Source organism: Adiantum capillus-veneris, chromosome 16 (assembly GCF_014529385.1).
Source record: "Adiantum capillus-veneris isolate H3 chromosome 16, ASM1452938v2, whole genome shotgun sequence".
NCBI classification, from domain to species: Eukaryota; Viridiplantae; Streptophyta; class Polypodiopsida; order Polypodiales; family Pteridaceae; genus Adiantum; species Adiantum capillus-veneris.
The window spans coordinates 93,449,578-93,462,510 of NC_140946.1; the positions used below are offsets into that span (position 1 = coordinate 93,449,578).

Here is a 12,933-nt window from a genome sequence, read left to right on the forward strand (position 1 = left end):
ATGAAGGAGGCAATGCTATCGTTGGCCTTCATCCTAGGCGAGAACCCATTCCAAACTAGAGTCTAGCATGCCACTCATTGATTGCGCAAGCAATGATGTCTTGGTCTTACTGTCTAGAGCTACATAAGCTCTCATCCATATTAACACATAATGGGAAAATATGCAAATGAAAGTTATCAACATGATCATCAAACAAGAATGTGTTATCTATGTTGGTTGACAACATTGTATGCTTGATTGGAAAGCTTAAGCTCAATAAGCCTCAATTGCAAAAGCATTTTGTGCAGGACAACTTGAAACTATAGAGAATTCAACAAAAATCAAACCTTGCTTGAGTAGGATCGAGACTCGATGTAGATGCACATTGATGTCATGATATGTTTATATTGTCTTTTACAAACTTAATTACCATGCAACACACTCTAAAGATAATGCAATTGCTTGAGCTTGCCAAGGCCTTGCAACACTTCGTGTTTCTTGCAAGAGAACCTCAACAAGCTCTTGTATACACTGGTAGAATCCGTCCGATCACTAAATGATGGTGATTCTGAGAAATCTTGAGAGAAGAAGAAGCTCATCGTGGCCGGTGTGGCTGGCACCAGCACTATGAAACCTAATTTTGATGAGGATGCGACGGTGGTGGAGTTTAGCAGCAACGACGAAACAACAACGAAACAAATTATGCAGGCCGAGTTTTGTTTGGCCTCCTCTCAAAAGCTTGATCATTCATTATGAACGATGCCAAAAAAACAGCACTGGTGCCCGAAGATGGCATCGATGGTATGCTTTGCGCAAAAAAGGTCATAGCTAAGGTCCTGTTAGAGAGATGGATTCTGTAGGAGGTCAAACTCCCTATATAGGCAAGCCATACCCGTATGTCCAGGACCCCTCGCCATGTGTTCATCTTGTACAATAGGCAACTCACTTTTGTGTTCATCTTGTACAATAGGCAACTCTATGGTCCCCCATTCCCATAAGATCGTAGCTATGGTGTCCAAAGGAGCTAGCTTGGTTGGTTGAGCGCTCAACCGCCGTGACCCTGTGTCATGGCTTCGAGTGTGGCCAAACGACCACGGACGTGTGCTTTGACTTTCACAGAATGTGTGCGATTGGAACAAAGAACAAAAGATCGTATCTAGTGTCGTATTAGAGAGATGGATTATGTAAGCCTTTGTAAGGTTATCAAATTCTCGTATGGGGTTCGATCCAAGCACCTGTCACTAAATTCCAATATTTCACGGTCGTCCATTTTGTTAGGTTTGGTTCTTCCCGCTCTACTTCTCTCTTGCTGCGATCGCGCGACTTCCTACTACAAGCTTCGCGAAGATGGCAGTCGGGGTTGGCCCCCTCTCTTCTCTGTGCTTCTCGAATAGAGAAAACGGAGTATTTTTGCTGCTAATCTAACTCGTTCTTTTTCCTCTTTTCCTTAGGGTGAGAATCTGCTCAAAGATGAGGCTACGGAGGAGAAAGGAGAGCGTGCTAGGATGGTGCGCGCCCATTTTCGTTTTGTAGCTGTAGCATTTGGTTTATGCAGCACCCATTTAGATCGGTGGGTGCTGGCTTTGATCGTTGAGTGGTATGTCAACTTAAACATAAGAAAAAAGCAACACGTGTTGTGTGCTTATGAGTAGTGCACGCATACTGAAAATTTTATTTCTCACTCATTGCACTGAGGAAAATGGACATCATCTTGATGTATTACAGTAGATTGCATGTCTAAGAAACAATGCCATTGGAACCTGCATTCGTTATGATAGCAGTATGATTTTTCTGAAGAACACTGTTTTAGCAATCATCCCGATGAGCTTTTGTAGTTATTGCATCTGGTATTCTCATCTTTCTTGCTTCCATGATTGTTGGTATTCTTCTGTCTCCGGTCTCTATTTTTTCGAAAGCAATTTTTTTGTCTTCCCCAACTTCATTGTTATGAGAGAATATGAATTTCGTTCCCTACATTTTAGTATTCTTGATAAAGGCAAGAGCCGGTTTCTATTGGAGGCTTGCAGGATTGTGTCTTCACATGCAGTTGGTCATTCTTGAAAAGTTCTTACTTTGTGTTTGTCAAGATTGAAAGTTTGCAATCGTGTTCAGAAATTGGAAGGTAAAGACCATCTCGTGATTTTAGGTGGGCTTTGGGAGATGCCTGAAAAATCTTGGGCTATGCTGTCAAGGTTTTGCCTGTGGTTTGATCGAATCGTTGCTGAGTGACCACGAATAGATGGCTGTTGTTTTTTAGGTTTTTAAGTGTATCACTGTTAATGGTTCTCTTTGGTGTAGGCATCTTTTATTGGTGCCATTGCGATTGCTGATCTTGTAAAGACCACTTTAGGTCCAAAAGGAATGGTGAGTCTCGAGTTCACATTAAATTGTCACAATGCAATGACTGAAGCACTCGTTGTTTCATGAAGTTTCTTTTTCTCGAGCAGGACAAAATTTTGCAATCTACAGGGAGAGGCCAAAGTGTAACTGTTACGAATGACGGAGCGACTATTTTGAAAGCTCTTCACATAGACAATCCTGCTGCCAGGGTGCTAGTTGGTGAGTTCTTTCTTCACATGCTCTCAAACTATGATCCACATTATTTGTGTGCTCGGTAAGAGCATAGAGACTCTTTTGGAGAGTGTTCATTAGGCCTTAGGGCTTTATTTGCTCCAGACATTTCAAAAGTTCAGGACGATGAAGTGGGAGATGGAACGACTTCTGTTGTTGTATTAGCTGGGGAACTCTTGCGAGAAGCAGAGAAACTTGTGGCAAAGAACATCCATCCCATGACAATTATAGACGGTATTGCTTCCTCTGTTTTATATGACATAGCATTCGATTTAAGGTGTTGACAGCGTTCTGGAGTGCTGAGTGTTTCTCTTTTGCTGTGACAAGCAAATTATTCCTTGTTCAGTTTTGCTGTAGATTCTTGGAAGGGGTAGGTGTATTGTGCCAAGCAATTTAAACATGTAGGGCCATCTTGCTTGAATTCGATGAAATTATTCCTTGTTCAGTTTTGCTGTAGATTCTTGGAAGGGGTAGGTGTATTGTGCCAAGCAATTTAAACATGTTGGGCCATCTTGCTTGAATTCAATAATGTGTATGATGAAGCAATATTACTTTCACTTTGCAAGTTTTTAACTTTTCAAACAGTGAAGATATTGAAAAATGCCTTTTAAGTGCACGATATTGTTTAGTTGGACTTAATATGCTCATGTGCATGAGAAAACTTGTAACTTCCTGATATTTTGGTATTTCTATCTATGAAACTATTAATTATTAAAGAAGTCTCAAGTAGTTTACGTGTAGTTTGTGCGCTATGTCTGTATATAACTGTTGGTTAGTTCATGATGGTTTTATGAGTATATGGCTAAGGTCAAGTGTATGTAAGCTTACCCAATTTTGTTATAGTCTTGAGTGGTCTTGAGTGAATTATGAAGGTTTTGCGTTTGAGTGTATTGTGAAAATTGCTAGTGTTATTGGAGTTACTGTATCCAGCTAAACTTGGGTATGCACATGCTTTAACAATTTGTGTATATCTCAGATAGATGGAAATGGCCATGCTTGTCATTTCTAAGGATTTTGGATTAGCTACAAGAATTTGATGATTTTATCTTACTTTGATTTGATATGGTGCATATTCTTGTTTTTTGCCACTTTCTTGTCTCATGAAAAGCTTTTCAATCTGTGATAAAGTCTCGATGAGTATAGAGCAAATTTTGTGAGGTTTGAAATTCTTAATTTCAAAAATGTTATGATTTACTATTTTTATTTAATCCAGGATATAGAATGGCAGCTGAGTGTGCGAGAGGAGTCCTTGAGAAACGGGTTCGTGATAACAGAGACGACCCAGGTAAAAATTGGTGCCCTCAGTATTTTAGATAAATTTTCTCGACTTTATAAAGACCTTAAACGGAAAGTTTGAAGGGACTATTTGATGATTCCCTTTATGCCCTCATACATGTTAGTGAACTTGCAGCTATAGGTGCTTCTTGAACATTGAAACTAAGCTCAAAAGAGAAAACAATCTTTTCTTGCTTGGCAGTAATGTGCACAAGATGTTGCTATGTAGATTGTAGTGTGAAAGTTGCACTCGAATGTCATATGGTTCGGGTGTTTTTAAAGCATAAAGCACTTTCCATTTTAGGGAATGGAGTTATAAGAGGCGCGTGTGCACTTGATGTTGTTATGTAGATTGTAGCGTGAAAGTTGTATTCAAATGTCATATGGTTTGGTGTTTTTAAAGCATAAAAGCACTATTTATAATCGGGAAAGGGATATAAGAGGAGTATAGATATGCTGTTGTTCCAAGTTGAGAGAGAGAGAGAGAGAGAGAGAGAGAGAGAGAGAGAGAGAGAGAGAGAGAGAGAGAGAGAGAGAGAGAGGCAATAGTCTCTCGCCAAGATCTTGCAATAGAGAGAAAGAGATCCAAGTCAAATAGCATAAGTTTTCCATTTTCAGCCCTTCGCTTCGTAGATTCTAGCATCTATCCCAAGATCTCATCAGCATCTCAACATCTAGATCCATTGCATGAGCATTTGAGCAATCTAAAGCAAATACCTCTCTCTCAATAGCAAGGGGGGCCCTATCAAAGTCGAGGATGCGGAAGTGTAGAGACCAAGGGAAGAAAGCACGAGAGAGAGAGAACGAGTCTCGTGAACCAATCAACCTTGGCAATGAATAACTGATACAATGTACAATGGAGGCAAGGAGTCTCATATATACCCACCTAGTCAATTGCCCTACCCAGACTTTGTCAAATAAGTAAAATAAATACCTAAAATCCAAAATAAATAATGGGATCACTTTGGGCAATTCACTTGAGATGCCAAAACTTTAACACCCTCTCTGCAACTCATAGTGGACATAAATAGTGAGACCCAAGTCGATGAAGAAGCTGCCATGGACACCCCAGTACAGGTACCTTCCACTGGATGCACCTCAGATTTGCTACCCTCAATTTTGTACCTTAAAAAAATGCCATCTTGAGCATCGTTTGCCTTGTAGAAAATTGAATTGTAGACCACACTACGTCCAAGAATCCTATTGAACTTTGGAACACATTCTGTTCATAATCCCGCCAACAACAATAAATTGGCGTGCACATTCATAGTGTTTTAGATACGTCTTATCAGTTCCTTGCGTGATGCTCGTGTCTTGAGCTCCGACCCACAGATTCAAACACTGATAACTTGAACTCCAACACAAGGGTCCAAATTAATTACATGGAGCACTTCTTGCCCTCTTTGCCACTCACAAGCCTCTCTTTGGTTGAAGCTAGTGGCGACAACTACCTCGTCACTAGAAATATGACGTCGTGGCCACTGTGGCTGCCACCACGTGTATCATGCTGATCTCCTTTGTCAAATCTTTATCACCGTTATCTCTGTTCAGCTTGCCTTTGTCTTTGTCTCTTTGTGAGTTCTTGCTTTTGTCTTTGGCTTCAAACTCCCGAGCCAAGCAAAGCGTCATGTCACATTTATAACATCGGTTGTCGGACCTCGTGGGTATCGAGGCACTGATATTGTCGTCCTTACCTTTGTCTCTGTTCTCTAGCGAACTCGTCTATTTGCTTTTGGCTTCTTATCTCAAGCCAAACAATTTTTCAGTTCCCTTGAGAACTGTGGTTGAGCATAGGCCGCTAACGAGGCGGTGGTTGATCCGCTTTCCATAGCTGATGGTTGGTGTTGATCGATGTTGTTGGCGCTCGAGTAAGGGGGGCCCATGTTGGAGGTACCAGATTTGGAGAGAATTTTTCGTCCTCGCACTGCAAAGAGGTAGCAAAATTTCCAAGCTATTCCAATAAATCCTTCGAGGCTCCTACAAGTCGCCTTTCCAAAGCCAATCCACATTGCTCAGATTTTCAAAACGAACCTCCTCCAATACCCCTCTCTAGGGCTATTATGTCCCAAAGCAAAGCTGCCTATGACGTTTGAAACGAAGGAGTGAGGTTGTGGTGGAATTCTCAAGAGAGGGGGATGCCGTTAATGGGTGCGTTTTAAAACGCATTGGACAAAAAAGACGTGGTTGTCGACCAAGTACTGTCGTTGACAACGTTTCAAAACGTTGAGTAGTGGTTGCTTGGTTGTGGGCATTGCATAATGCTGTCGGAGAAATTGAGCGATGCCGTCGTCGGTCATGTCAAGCAACAGCGCCGAGCGGCGTTTCAAAACGCCGCACTAGTGTCTAAAGGTGTCCTCCGCACTGTTGTTCGCAACGTTTTAAAACATTGGCACCATGCAAGCCAATGGACACCAAGAGCAATGCGATGGAGGACGACACCTGGGGTTGAAATGCCAAGCGTTTTAAAATGCAGGGGTAAGAGGTCTCTCTCTCTCTCTCTCTATTACATATCTTTCACTAAAGTAAAAGGAATCTTGTGTACGTACTGAGCACTCCTTTAGAGCTATCACCTTCAATCAATTCTGCTGCAACTAACATAAGAAGTTGCAACTCCCAAAAGCTTTCTGCTCAAAATCTGGTGTCCGAAATTAATTCCACGATTCTGAATGTTCGTATAGTGCCATGTTAGTAGCCTTCGCGTTTTTGGAGATGGTACGTACATGATGCCATGTCAGCAAGTATCTTTGCGTTTTACGGGTGTGTCCATACAAGATGACATGTGAGCACTTCTATTGAGTTTCGATCGGTTTGTCCAAGGTTGGCTTTTAATGGCCCTAACCTCCTAGAGGTTGCAACTTACCACATTACCAACTTGTGACATACCCCCCTCTTAAAAGAAGAGTAATCGATCGCAATTAGACATGCAAAACTCAATCCGATTCTTTAGCACACTGCTTCTATGCATACATGCCAGTGCCCATCAGTACTAGAGAGCACATTCTCTAGCATACATTACACTAAACAGTTCCACAATCAGATTTTCATGGAGTTATCTCATTCGCATCGGAGCTTTTGATATTCCGGCATAGCAATGCTAGCCATGACCGCGCCGATCTTTGAATGAGTGTCTCGATGCACTAAGATCACATACTTTGGCAATCTCATCAAATTTGGCAATCTTGATGCACCAAATTCATATGCTTCACAAAATGCTTTAGAGATGACACAGAGTTCACACGTGCAAACATGTAACATAAAACATCTAGATTCAACCAAACGCTCCCCAGATTGAAAGTTTGCATCATTTAGAGGCTTCCAAGTACAATCAAACGATCTCGATACCACAACGTGCGTCGTCAAGCATCATTGCAACATGAATCAAACAAATTCAATCAGCACCGAAACAAGGTTAGGTTCAAACAAGACTTGATTTAGTTCAAAAAATTCCCAAACAATCTCAATCAAAATTTCAAACAAGTGGCTCTTCTTGTAGGTTTCTTTTCTCCCATGCTTGTAACTCCATCTTCCTCCATCTTGCTACCTGTTGTCCGCGAAAAGCACCCAAACATAATTTTGACACATGCTATAGAAACCCTAATTTGTTGGTGGGCTTGAGATGGAAAGCCAAGAGACGATTTGTAGAGGAACCACATAAGTCTGTGTAGTGGACATTGACATGTGGAGCTTCTTTGACTAAGCAGTTGCCAAACCATTGGGGCAGCATAAAAGCTGAATCCACCATGAAGAGCACAACTTGTACAGAAGATATTGCGAGTAGAGACATGAGATGCCTCTTACCATCCCCAACAGCAATCAACAGGGCTATGGAGACCATCCTGTAAAAACATAGCATCTGTAAGGTGCAGCGGAAGTGAGTGTTGAACTATGCTCAAGATGAGTGCTCCGAACTGTGCTCAAGGGTTCCTTTTACTTACGAAAGAGAGCCTTCCGTTCGTTTAGTGAGAGTGCAATGGACACAAACAAAGTGGTGAACACTGTGAATGAAGGTGTTGAGACTGAGAGATAGAGAGAGAGAAGAATACGACACCAGAATGTTGTCAAACCCTCCTCGGAAGGTCCCACTCTATGGCGAGAGCGGTCTACTATTGATTGCGCAAATCTCTACAATGCTTGGACTTGTCGATGATGTTGAAGACGATGAGGACGACGACGAGACGGTTGAAATCTGAAAATGCTAAGGACTGAAATCTGCAAATCTTTATCTGCTGAATTCTGACTCTACGTCGATGATGATGTCGATGACGACGATGCGACGACGACACGCTGAAAATACCGATGCTGAAATCTACGTTTTCTGGGCTGAAACTGCAAACTTCGTTGGATCTGACGGTGCGGCGAGGATCTGCTGCGGGAAGGTGAGATCTGTGATGTTCGGGACTTCTTTTGCGATGTCTGACTGCTGAAAACTGAAAACGCTGAGTCTAGGCCTGAATCTGTCGTGATGGAATTGTAAAACGCTAGGTCAATGCTGATGTAGAAAACGCTAGGCTTGCTATCTTGTGGGGTCGTGCTGAGAAGGTGCCTGTTGAGCAAGTGCTCCTGTGGCCTCTTCTGCCAGAAAGTGCTAGCGCTAGGTTTCTATATATACAAACTTAGCAAAATTGCCCTACCTAGTTTCCAACAAAAGTCACTTAAAAATATTAAGTGAAAAATGTCAAAAATAGGGAAAATAGGTCTATGCACTGTAAAAATGCTCTTGATGGGTTCCGATGGAAATCTGATGATCATGCTGTTTGCAACCAGAGGAGATGCATCTACTCTAAGTGTCTGGACATGCACGATTTGCGAACAGACTCACAAAAGTGCCATATCACTTCCTATTCTAGACTGACTTGACTGAACTGAACCCTGGTCATGCTGTAGCTTGTCCACGGACACATAGGGTTGGATGTGTCACGTGACAGCATCGGCCAGGACAAGGTGAAGGCGAGGCTGGAAACTACCACCCATCAGACACCTACCAATAACTCCACCGTACCTCTGCGCCATACTCTAGAACCGTCATCTTAAGAACAGGGAAAGATAGAAAACAGGCAGCCAAACACACACACACACACACACACACACACACACACACACACACACCCACCGCACATGCAGGCATGCAAACTTACACCCCACATGCGTAGGCAACAAGGTTGTTCTCGTCTGTCGTACGGCTCGTCCCGTCCTGTCTCGTTCGGTGTCGTCCCGTCCGTTCTGTCCGGCCAGTTTTTAGTCCGATTGACCGGCTTAAAAAACGTTGACTGCGCTTTTGACTGCAAGGAATTTACGTGACTTTTTGGCATAGGATCCCCCCCCTCACCTCCCACATGCCTTGAGCATTGCTTTGGATTCCATTAGCTCCTCTCTCTCCCTCTCCCTCGCTCTCATTGCTTTGGTCCTTTACCTTGGATTCCATTAGGGCCTAGGCTCCTCTCTCTCTCTCTCTCTCTCTCTCTCTCTCTTATCTAACTCTCTCTTGTGTTCAAGCCTCAAGGGCAAGTGTGTACACTCTAAATCTATATAAGGATGCCTTCTTTCTCTTCTTCTCCATTATGTTCCAACTCAAGGCTCAAGCTCATGAGTCATTCTCAAGCTCTCAAGCTCTCCATTCCTCCATGAAGCATTCCTCCATAGCTCTCAAGCTCTCCATTCCTCCCTCATAGCTCTCCATGAAGCATTCCTCCATAGCTCTCAAACTTTCCATTCCTCCCAAGCTCTAGCCTCTCCATTCCTCCCTCAAGCTCTCCATTCCTCCATGAAGCATTCCTCCATAACTCTAGGGTTAAGAATTGCGTGTTTTTATTTTTGAACGTATGTAACCATGTCGTACGACATTAAATTTTCTAGTTCGATGAGTACCGTACGTCTACGTACGTGGACAAAACGTACGTGACCGTACGAGACCACCCTGGTAGGCAATAACAATAAAAAACGCCATGCAAAGCGCTCAAAAGAAAAAGTTGCAAACAGAAACAGGCAGCAAGAAAGAAAGCAATCAAAAGATTTTGCACAAGGAGGAGAAAAAACTCCGGAAAGAAATAAACAGTGCAGGGGGACGGTGGACAAAGCACTGAGAAGGAAAGCGGGGGTGCTGTTGAGGAACGAGCAGCAGTAACCTATTCTGGGCAGGTTCAAACAGAGGGGAGGTGACGGAATTGAGAGGGCATCCACTGCTCTCCTCCCTCTGTCTTTCTCACGCTCATTAAGGTCTTTCTTCGCCCCCCTCCCCCCCCCCCCCAACCCCTCTCTCTCTCTCTCTCTCTCTCTCTCTCTTGCATGTGTTAATGTCTCTAAAAGGTCAATGTGGCTCTCTTGCATGTGTTAATGTCTCTAAAAGGTCAATGTGGCCTACGAGGACAAACTAGTACATACATCCAGACGTAATCTCATTCAAGAGAACTCAAACCAGTAGCAGGATATCGTGACATGATCAGGGGAAGTAAGCGAAACACTAGACAAGGAAGGTGAAATGAATGGCCTTGAAGTAATTTTGCCCAAGGAGGTCAATGTAGTTATGCAATCTCACATAAATTTGTGTTTGCAAAAAGCAAGACTGTGAATCAGGTAAGGAAACCCTTGTGAAGGCAGAGGAAAGGTTTAGGCCACTAGCAGATCTGAGATGATTTTTTGTCTAATGTTCACGCGATCCATCTCTTCAAAATCCTCACAGTTATGCTTTCGGGCTGCTACAACTTACACTGGTTGCAATTTTAAAATATCCAAGGATACAATAGTTTGAATGAGATGTTGAGCTTAACAAACTTCTTTTCCAGAGTATTGGCTACCATCCTCCTCCTCATCTTTGTTGAATGCTCTGACCATGGGCAGTCCTACAATTCTTCTATGATCATTTGCTCTCCTAACTTCAAAATTTTTATTTGTTCGCATGTGTGAAGTATCTGTTGTTCATGTAACTTCGAATATGTATCTTGCAGAAAAGTTTCGGACAGACTTGCTTAACATTGCAATGACCACATTGAGCTCAAAAATCTTGTCACAAGACAAGGTGCACTTCGGCAATCTTGCAGTGGATGCCGTTCTTCGGCTCAAGGTAACTTCCAAACTGAGTGTGAAATTGTAAGAAGAGCCGACTCAAGGAACTTAAACAGTTACTTAAGTACTGCAGGGCAGCGGTAACCTAGAAGCTATCCAAATAATAAAGAAGGCAGGGGGCTCTCTCAAAGATTCCTTTTTGGATGAAGGGTGAGACTAATCATTTGAAGTCTTTTGGTCAGCTAAGTGAATGCTGAGATTATTGGCATCTATATGAAGTTTGTGACCGAGAATTGTTTGCTGACTAGGTTCATTTTGGACAAGAAGATCGGTATTGGTCAGCCAAAACGTATAGAGAATGCCAAAATTCTAGTTGCAAACACAGCAATGGACACTGACAAGGTGAAAATTTATGGTGCCCGTGTAAGGGTGGATTCTATGGCCAAGATAGGGGAAATTGAAGCAGCAGAGAAGGAAAAGATGAGGCAAAAGGTTCAAAAGATTATTGCCCATGGGATCAACTGCTTTGTGAATAGGCAGTTGATTTATAACTTTCCAGAGGAGCTCTTTGCAGATGCAGGAATATTGGCCATTGAGCATGCCGACTTTGATGGCATAGAGCGCCTAGCTTTGGTCACGGGAGGTGAAATCACTTCCACTTTCGACAGTCCAGAGAGTGTTAAACTGGGCCACTGCAAGCTTATTGAGGAGATCATGATTGGTGAAGATAAACTTATACATTTTTCTGGAGTTGAGCTAGGCCAGGCTTGCACAATTGTGTTAAGAGGAGCCAGGTGAGGTGCTGTTATTCCTTGATACATCTTAGTTTTATGGGAGCTTGACTTCCTCGTGAAATCTTTGTTCATACCTTACAAGTCTTGTGAAATATCGTCAACTCCTAATTATATCCCTTGGTTTGCAGTTCACATGTTCTCGACGAGGCAGAGAGATCATTGCATGATGCATTGTGTGTTCTTCAGCAAACTGTAAGCGACAGCCGTGTTGTTTTAGGTGGTGGCTGGCCCGAGATACTCATGGCTGGCCATGTTGAGGAGCTGGCCAGGAAGACGCCAGGAAAGAAGTCCCTTGCCATTGACTCATTTGCAGCTGCTCTCAGGGCCATCCCCACCATTATTGCTGACAATGCTGGACTCGATAGTGCGGAGCTTGTCGCTCAATTACGAGCAGAGCATGTCAAAGAAGACAGTACGGCTGGGATCGATGTTATCTTGGGCGCTGTATGTCTATTGATGTGATTCTGTTTATCTGCAATGTGTCAATAGTACACATGATTTAGTTAACGAGGTCTCAACATTTGTGCAGGTCGGCGATGTAGAGAAACTGGGTATATTTGAATCTTTCAAAGTAAAGCAAGCTATCTTGCTTTCAGCCACCGAAGCTGCAGAGATGATTTTGAGAGTGGATGATATCATCAAATGTGCTCCTAGGCAGCGGGAGGAAAGAATGTAGAGACTGAAAAGAGGTGTATGAAGGAACCTTTTCGTCTCCTCAATTTTGTCAGGTTTTGACGAAGTATACTCCTTTGCTTTCAATTATGTGAGAGAAGACATTGTGAAGGACATTTGTTGACCTCAACAGGGGCCTTGTCAGTAATAGAAAGTTTACCGATGGGTTGGATTGTATTACCATTCTGAGAGGAGGCTTACTTGGTTTCGATACTGCGAAATTTTCTATGGCATAGTCCGGTCATATGTCATGAAATGTATCACAGCCTTCTTTTGTCTTCATTGAGGGAATCACTAATCACAGATGTGTTTGTCTCGCTAAGCATTTACATAGAAGCATGTATGTCGCTTCGATTAAGCCAGAGAGGCTTATGGAAGCGAACTGGATCTGTTCTATTTTGATTCACGTTAGTAATTTCAGGCTCCAGAGTTTCACTGTTTTCTAAAGCCTTGAGTGAGCACACTTGTGACCTTGATGGTTGCGTGCTTCTCAGGGTCCATTGCATTGGTTCATCTAGTGTCCTATTGATAGTTGCATGGGTCTTTACCCACAACAACTAAATTACAAAAAATGAAGAACTGTGTTGTACAAGACCCTGAATTTTGTAATTTTTCTTCAGTGTGCCATGTGAAGGTTCTTAAG

General features: G+C 42.7%; 1 protein-coding gene across 1 annotated transcript; it reads left to right on the plus strand.

Annotated features, from left to right (window-relative positions):
- The first annotated feature begins 1,232 nt into the window (after positions 1-1,232).
- On the plus strand, positions 1,233-12,730 carry LOC147439469 (TCP-1/cpn60 chaperonin family protein). The gene is made up of 11 exons (XM_086485311.1): positions 1,233-1,338; positions 1,431-1,487; positions 2,278-2,343; positions 2,427-2,538; positions 2,656-2,784; positions 3,764-3,835; positions 10,767-10,882; positions 10,958-11,034; positions 11,133-11,618; positions 11,747-12,062; positions 12,148-12,730. Exons 1-11 carry the CDS (start codon positions 1,327-1,329, stop codon positions 12,292-12,294), a joined length of 1,590 nt encoding a protein of 529 aa, XP_086341437.1. The 5' UTR covers positions 1,233-1,326; the 3' UTR covers positions 12,295-12,730.
- Positions 12,731-12,933: the final 203 nt, after the last annotated feature.

What these genes read in the sequence shown, in the direction of transcription:
- LOC147439469 (XM_086485311.1), top strand. An exon ending in ATTGTGTTAAGAGGAGCCAG is followed by an intron (nt 11,619 to 11,746) that starts GTGAGGTGCTGT and finishes CTTGGTTTGCAG; the next exon opens with TTCACATGTTCTCGACGAGG. An exon ending in TCGATGTTATCTTGGGCGCT is followed by an intron (nt 12,063 to 12,147) that starts GTATGTCTATTG and finishes ACATTTGTGCAG; the next exon opens with GTCGGCGATGTAGAGAAACT.